The 8334-nt window shown below is 49.4% G+C and overlaps 2 protein-coding genes across 2 annotated transcripts in view; both read left to right on the plus strand.

Annotated features, from left to right (window-relative positions):
* Window positions 1-8334, plus strand: part of LOC120048605 (cell adhesion molecule 4-like) — a 752359-nt gene that overhangs the window by 137621 nt on the left and 606404 nt on the right. The window lies entirely within an intron of this gene.
* Window positions 4560-7372, plus strand: LOC120048593 (zinc finger protein 2 homolog). The gene is made up of 3 exons (XM_038994691.1): window positions 4560-4694; window positions 4848-6401; window positions 6522-7372. The coding sequence occupies exons 1-3, from the start codon at window positions 4692-4694 to the stop codon at window positions 6693-6695; spliced, it is 1731 nt and encodes a 576-aa protein (XP_038850619.1). The 5' UTR covers window positions 4560-4691; the 3' UTR covers window positions 6696-7372.

Genomic DNA, 8334 nt, shown 5'->3' on the forward strand with positions numbered 1-8334 from the left:
CAGGGAAACGATCCGCGGACAAACGATGTTTTTCGTGCACCGAAATGTTTCTCTGCCAGAAGATTCACGATTTTAAAAGCGTACCGTTAAATCAGTGCATTATTCACTTAAAGACGGAACAGAGAGTGCATTGTTGCTTCTGCGGAGCTTTGTGACTACCTCACGAGGGATTGTCCAACGACAGTAGATGAGAGGTAAGATTATTTGAACGGGAGGGGAAGGAAGGGCCTGTCGTGTTTACCGGAGACCTGCGGGGAAAAGTGGATAGCGCCGCCTGACGACCGCCTTGAGCCGGGGAGCCACAGTCAGGAGACAGCGGTGCCTCCGAAGAGGTCTCGGATATCGGAGAGAGCGCCGCCAACAGCTCGCCACATGAATGATAACACACAGGAAGCAATGGTGCAAGCTATCATGCAGCACTGTGGCTTGTATAAACTAAATGTCATTAATTATATGCCATATTTGAGTAGAAAAAATGCATCTAATTATACACATCCCTGTTAACTATTTCACATCCCGTCTACCACCATTTGGCGCCTACATGCAGTTAGCTTCTGCTGCTTGTGGCAGTTTCTAATTAGCTTGTAGCTATCAGCTCTATTTTCTATGACGATTTTATGGAACCATGCAATCGCTACAGGGCAATTCCATGGTAACGGAATTACGCTGAGACTCAGATTTTCACTTTCACAATTTATGCTAAACAAAAACATTTACTGGAACAACAGTGTAGATGCGAAGTTTGTTAACAGAATAACAGTAAATCTATTTTGGTTATTGAACTACAGTAAGTGAAGTAACAGAATTACGGTAACGAAATACACAGAAATGCATAATTTATGGATATGAATGTCATTTTCTTTATTGTGATTCATCCTGAATAGGTACACAAAGGTAGAAATATGCAATATCATCCTTTGCATATATGGGTATCATTCTACACACTGGCTATTGTTCAAATGAGCTCTGCCCACAAACAAGACCAAATCTGAACCAATCATAAACGTCTATGTTTCACAAGTTTGGACATTACAGTAGAGCACAATATAGTACAGTACATTACTGTGCTCTACTGTACGGAACTCTACTGTACTATACTCTACTTTTCTTCACTGTGCTATCCAAACTTGTGAAACATAGACGTTTATGATTGGTTCAAATTTGGTGCAGTCACCAATCATGGGCGTCTGTGTTTGGGTCAAATCAAGGCCGGCCCTGACTGGCCCCAAAAATGACGTATGTGGACGTTGACATTTCAACTACTTTTCAACGTCCATGGACTTCCGGTGCTCAGTGGGTGCGGATGCTGGCTACAGTTTTAGTAAATGGAAAGAGAGGGGGCTCTTGGGTAGTCATCAGTAAGAACCGGGAGAGGTGATATTAACTAGAGAGAGAAGAGGGAGAGGTTGTCCAGACTGTTTTCACACTCTCGCTTTGACCACCAGACAACAGAAAGAGACAGAAAACAGTTATGAGCTGAACATAACAGTATGCCAGTGAAAGGGAGGACATTATGATTTGATTTCCCATTGTGGTCTATTCAATTGCTGTAATTCCGTTACTGTTTTTTCTGTAATTATGTAACCAATTTGGTAACAGAATTACGAGTTATCACAAAATAATTCACAAACTGTAAAAAACACAAACTAATTGGTATGTCTACCTTGTTACTTCTGTGAACTTTCATTATCATCTTAAAGATATGTGGGTTTTGGTAACGGAATTACAAGGCACAAGGCAGTGTTTTAAGAAGGCAACCTACATTTAGTTTTGGATAAATGATTTAAGTGTTGATAATAGTTGACCTAAATGTTACTTCAACATTATTGTGTTTTGATATATTTCTAATACCTTTTTTAAGGCTTATCTGGTAGATGTTTTCTAAGACCTCTTTCCATCTGTTTGACCAGAAATCCAAGCAATTACTAGAAACCTTTATCTATGACTTCATTTGACACCCATTTTGATACATATATTTTTTGTTATTCATTTTAATTGTATTTATTTAACCCTTAGTTGACTGAGAACACATTCTCATTTACAGCAACGACCTGGGATTTGTTACAGGGGAGAAGAGGGGCGATGTGTGAGCCAATTGGAAGCTGGGGATGATTAGGTGGCCATGATTGTATGAGGGCCACATTGAGATATGTTCCTATCAACATCACATGTTGGTGCTCATGGCTCCTTTTACATGGAAATGACCTATATCATTGTAAACTAAAATAATGTCTGTGGGTCATTTGGGGTTTGGGACAGGCGATACCAAATAGCTGACTGAGACTACTGTATTTTGCTTTTTTTCAGGCTCCCTCCCTGTTGTCCTGACATCACAGAACATCATAGTGAGATACCTGAGGAAAGAGGCTAGCTACTTTACTAATCATTGTTACTGGTTCAAGCCCTAAAACTCACAACACACTGTTTTCTCACTAACAGACATCAAAGTCTTCAGTTCAACCATCGAGGCATACTTGTATCAAGATCGTAACACAGAGCTATAACTCAGACCAGGACAGGAGCCTTTTTATCATTCATTGAATTGTGCTGACTAACACACACGGTCCTACAAAAACCGCCTTGCAGTAGTCATGGATGACCAGCAGGAGGACTCAGAGGGCATGTACGACATCCAGCACCAGTACATGTGCAGCGAGTGCCACCAGCTCTTCAACACCCTAGAAGAAGTGCTGATGCACCAGCAGATCCACACAGGGCAGGAGGGAGAAGAGGGGGAGGCTGGGGAGGCCATGGCCATCCAGGGCATCTCAGAGTATGGGGACAGCCAGTACCAGTGCCTGGAGTGTGGTGCCCTCATCAGGAACCCAGATGAACTGCTACTGCACCAGGAGCTGCACATGAGAGAGGCAGGGTTGGAGACAGAGGACCATGGTGAGAGGGGGAGGATGGTGTAGGACAGGAAAGGGTGGATATATGTCTTGAAGAGGGGGGGGAGTGAAAGGTGGTGGTTTGTTTCAAGGATGAAAGGCAGAGGTTGTTTGAATGTAGAGGGGCTAGATAGTGAGACTCACCTGCTGAACATTGTGTTGTGTTCCCTAGAACTGTGTGAGGTGTTGGAGACAGACGAGGCAGGGACAGAGGGCCAGGTGTCGGGGCCTGTCCAGTACCAGTGTCTAGACTGCCTGGCCCTGTTTGACTCTCCAGAGGTGTGGCTGACCCACAGACAGACCCACAGCAAGAGCAGCACGCACAGTGCCACAGAGACTGTGAGTATTAAATACCAACACATTTCATCAGCAAACCCTTCATCAAAGGGCTTACAGGCTGGCGTTCTTTTGCGCAAAAGCAGACAGGCAGAATTAGGTGTTTCCTTTCTTGGCTCAAACTTCCTCCTTTCTCTCCCAGGAGTATGTGCTGCAGCCCGATGGTACTGTGACACCCTTGGTCAGTGTTCAGAACTTTGTCTTGAGTGAACAACAAGCTGGGGAGATCTTAGCACAGGTACTGTACACACTTCATGTCGAAAAGCTTTTTAAAACCAGTAACCAGTTATTCTCACTCAAACATGATCATGTCTGTGCCCCCCTCAGGTCCTAGCCCAACAACAACAACAGCATCAGTCTGCCCCCCAGCCCTCGACCCCCTCCCGGGCCACCTTCCTACCCCCCGTCTCCCCCCTTCCCGGCTCGGCCACAATGCGTCTCCAGATCTGCAGTGCCCAGGCCCTGGCCGATGGCTCCAGTACCCCCGGCCTACGGCGCGCCAAGCTGCTGCCCCCTCTGCTCACTCCTCTAGGGGTGGGCTCGGTAGGAAAGCTGGGGGTTCCAGAGAACGGCCTCCAGAGACTGGAGGTGGCGCTGTCTGCTGTCCGGGTGGAGAAAGAGCAGCAGGGGGAGGTGGTGATCTTCCACCCCTATGAGTGCTCTGAGTGTGCCCTCCTCTTCCAGACCCCAGAGGACTTCCTGCAACATCAGGGGGAGCACTTCCTGGCCCAGGAGAAGGAGAGCGGTGAGGATGGTGTGATGATGGGATACGAGGAGGACAGAGGGAGGGAGGAGGAGAGAGAGGAGGAGAATGGGGGGAGGGTGGCAGAGGAGAGGGGGAAGGGAACGGGGAGACGCGCCCTGGCTAAAAGATCTAGAAACACACCGCTATGCCTGCACTGCAACCAATGCCAGCGTACCTTCACGTCAGCCAATCGGCTGGCGGCACACAGGCGCGTGCACGAGCATGGCACATACGAGTGTCGGGAGTGCGACAAGGTGTTTAAGAAGGCGACGTCACTGCAGACACACATGCGCTCTCACTCCGGGGAGGCTCGGTATCTGTGTGTGGACTGTGGTCACGGCTTCAACACCGAGATGACCCTCATCATACACAGGTAGGTGCCTGACCAGACATCATGTTCTCATCATAAACCATCACAATCCCAAATGTTTTCCTGTCTATTGCTTTTTGAATGCTGTTTTGTATTGAAGGCTCTGAGACAAATCGTCTCTTCACTTTTTATATCCGCCCATCCCTACCTCTGTCTCCTCATCCCTCACGTCATCCCTCGCTCTGTCCTGTAGGAAGTCTCACACAGCAGAGCCGCTCCACAGGTGTGAGCACTGTGCCAAGACCTTCACCAATATGACCAAGTTCCTGTACCACCGTAGAACACACACCACCAAAGCAGCCACCACTACACTTACCCCCGTCGTCCTGGTAACCACGTTTTCTTTTTAAAAATGGTAATATTGTTCTTATAGTTCCAAATTCTAACTTGAGAAATGTTTTGTGCAAATCATCAATGAGAAATGTGTGCAAATGTTTTGTTTCTCTAGTTAAATTCAGTCCCATACTGGTCAATGTATGAGCATGTGTTTTGACGATGTCCTGTGCAGGTCCCAGCGGCCCCCAGGAGGATGTCCCTGTCAGCCCTGTCCATCCTTCAGAGAGCCCGGGCTCTGAGGGGCGGGGGTGAGGGCAGCCCCATGGAGACGGAGGGGGACGAGGAGAACCTAATGGCCCCCCTTACCGAGGCTGAGATGGAGATAGGCGAGTCGGGGGAGGACACTGCCTCCAGCTCTCTGAGCAGGGCAGAGGGAGGAAAGGAGAATGGGGTGGATGTGGAGGGGACACCAGGGGGCAGTGGAGAGTCCCAACCGGGGGAACATACTGCTGATCCTGGTTCCTCTACTGACCCTAACCCCTCTGGTCCAGCTGGCCCCCGGGGCGCGTTCCCCTGCCCCTCCTGCCCTCAGGCTTTCCCCTCCCTGCTCCGCCTGGTCAAACACCGCCATACGGCCCACATCTCCGAGCGACACTTCAAGTGCTCCGTGTGCACCAAGACCTTCAAGAAGCAGATGCACCTACGCAACCACCTGCGTATACACACCGGCGAGCGGCCCTTCCAGTGCTCAGACTGCGGCAAGACCTTCTCGTCTCTGGCCAACCTATCTCGCCACAACCTCACCCACTCTGGCGTGCGCCCCTACCGCTGCGACATCTGCCACCGGACATTCACCCAGTCATCCAACCTCCGGCAGCACCGCCTACTCCATGCCAACCTCCCTCCCTGGCCCTGCCCGGACTGCCCCGCCACCTTCGTACGGCCGGCCAAGCTAGCCGCCCACCGCTACACTGTTCACCCGGGGGCCCCGGCCCCGTTCTCCTGCCCCCACTGCCAGGCTGGCTTCCTGCACAGGAGGAAGAGAGACCGCCACTGTCAGGAGGTCCACCCCACTGAGGCCCAGGCAGACAGAGAGGGAGGGTTAGAGAGCCAGCCCCAAGTGTGCCCTGACGGGGAGCCCCTCTCAGAGCCCTCCACCTCAGAAGACACAGGGACCACCAGCATCATGAGAGGGGGCCTGGACTGCACTGTGTGTAGAAAGAAGCTCAACTCTGCAGCCAACTGGCGTCTGCATCAGCTGAGCCACGGCCTGGTTCCTGGTCGGTCCTGTGGTGGTGCAGTGGCCAGGGGTAAATCCCACCAGTGCCTAACCTGCGGTAAGCTGTTTGTCTCCTCCTCTGGTGTGACCTTGCATCAGCGCATCCACACAGGAGAGCGCCCCTTCCCCTGCAACCTGTGTGGCAAGCGCTTCCGGCAGAACACGCACCTGCGAGAGCACCTGCGCACGCATACGGGGGAGCGGCCGTTCCGCTGCGAAATATGTGACAAGGGCTTTGTCCAGAGCATGCACCTGGCGGAGCACCGGCGTACGCACACGGGGGAGCGCCCCCACGCCTGTCTGGTGTGTGGCAAGGCCTTCAAGTCCTTCTCCAACCTGCGGAACCACAGGAAGACCCACGCACGCCAGCAGAGGCAGGAGGAGGCGGCCGCAGCACAGGTTGCCATGGAGACCAACGCCGCCGTGGCGCTAGTGGAGGCATCCCAGGTGGAACTGGCCAATGGGCAGCCTCAGCTGATCCACATACAGACGTCGACCCTACAGCAGGTGAGGGCGGGGTCTGTGTGCGGCCTCTGAGGGTGTGTTAGTCTGTAAAATTGAGAAAATATGTTGTTCAAATATGTTTTTCTCTCACATCCTCCATACAATGCTTCCTTTCCTATCCAGACCCAGGGTACTCCCACCATCATGTGTAATGAGTTTGGGGAGACCATCGCCATCATAGAGACCAGTGAGGGAGAAACCCTTCCCCTGGCTGAGGCTATAGAGATCTACCACACAGCCCTGGAGAACAGTCTGGGGATGGACTCCATCACTGTAGACAGCCTACAGCTCATCTAAAGGCCAGACAGAGACAACTCAGAACCATGACAGGACCATCAGATAACCCTCACAGAACCCTCACACGACTATCTAGATACTCTGGGGGTCAAAGAGACACGACTCAGAACTATCACAGACCTGTCATAGAACCATCAAACAAGCCTCACAGAGTTATCAACAGCTACTGAGAGCCAGTGAGAGGCTCAACTATCGGAGAACCATGACAGAACTACCTGTGTGGGCTGTGGGACTGTACTGACTTGACTGTCAGAGAGCATGTTTTACTGACTCTTATCCTATTGGGGTGAATGTATGGGCAGCAGTAGAAGATTAAACTGTGATCTAGTGAACTACAGGAGTGTAGGAACACTGGTCTGGTTGTCATTGTTGAGTATAAAAATGATTGTCTACAATTGCAGCAGGCAGGACAACAGTAGGTGCTCATTCACTCCTCCAGACCAAATGTGTTACGATCTCATGTTCAGAAAGACAGGGCAGAGCCGGTCAGTGGTGGCGGATAGGTAGTTGTGACAGACGTGAATCGAGGGCCATTTCCTGTGTTTGTCATGTTCTTGACTGCCCATGGATGTTCATTCAGTGCTTGTCTGTAATATGTGATTTTTACTTTGAAACAATGACTGTTCCTCCTTTTGCTGTAAATAGATAAATGAATGATTAAATGATATTTGATAATATGCTGTGACTGTGTGTGTGTTACTGTGTCTTGTGATTGGGGTTGATACTGGACCCCATTCTCTCTCCTTTTGAAGAACGGATCAAGCCCAGGGAAAATTAACGTAAGGGCAAGCACACACACTTTATATTGTTTTAAGTGCAGTATTCTCCTTCTCAATAAATGTCTTCATAAAACATGTATATCTTTGCTTGTCCTAGCATTCTCCAAAATGACTAAACTATATATGCAGTTGAAGTCGGAAGTTTACATACACCTTAGCCAAATACATTTAAGCTCAGTTTTTCACAATTCCTGACATTTAATCCTAGTAAAAATGACTGTCTTACGTCAGTTAGGGGTGTGTACTTGTCCGCTTGCTCAGTTGTGCACCGGGGCCTCCCACTCTTTCTATTCTGGTTAGGGCCAGTTTGCGCTGTTCTGCGACGGGAGTAGTACACAGTGATGTATGCGATCTTCAGTTTCTTGGCAATTTCTCGCATGGAATAGCATTAATTTTTCAGAACAAGAATAGACTGACGAGTTTCAGAAGAAAGTTTTTTGTTTCTGGCCATTTTTCTGAGTGACCCCAAACTTTTGAGCAGTAGTGTATATAGTGAACAAAAATATAAACGCAACATGTAACAATTTTACTGAGTTGCAGTTCATATGAAGAAATAAATCCATTAGGCCCTAATCTATGGATTTCACATGACTGGGCAGGGGTGCAGGCCTGGTAGGACATAGGCCCACCCACTGGGGAGCCATCCCCAGCCAATCAGAATGCATTTTTCCACACAAAAGGGCTTTATTACAGACAGAAATACTTTTGTTTCATCAGCTATCCGGGTGGCTGGTCTCAGACGATCCCGCTGGTGAAGAAGCCGGATCTGGAGGTCCTGGGCTGGCGTGGTTACACGTAGTCTGTGGTTGTGAGGCCGGTTAGACATACTGCCAAATTCTCTAAAACAACGTTGGTGGCTT

The sequence above is a fragment of the Salvelinus namaycush genome, chromosome 5 (genome assembly GCF_016432855.1).
Source record: "Salvelinus namaycush isolate Seneca chromosome 5, SaNama_1.0, whole genome shotgun sequence".
In the NCBI taxonomy this organism is placed as follows: Eukaryota; Metazoa; Chordata; class Actinopteri; order Salmoniformes; family Salmonidae; genus Salvelinus; species Salvelinus namaycush.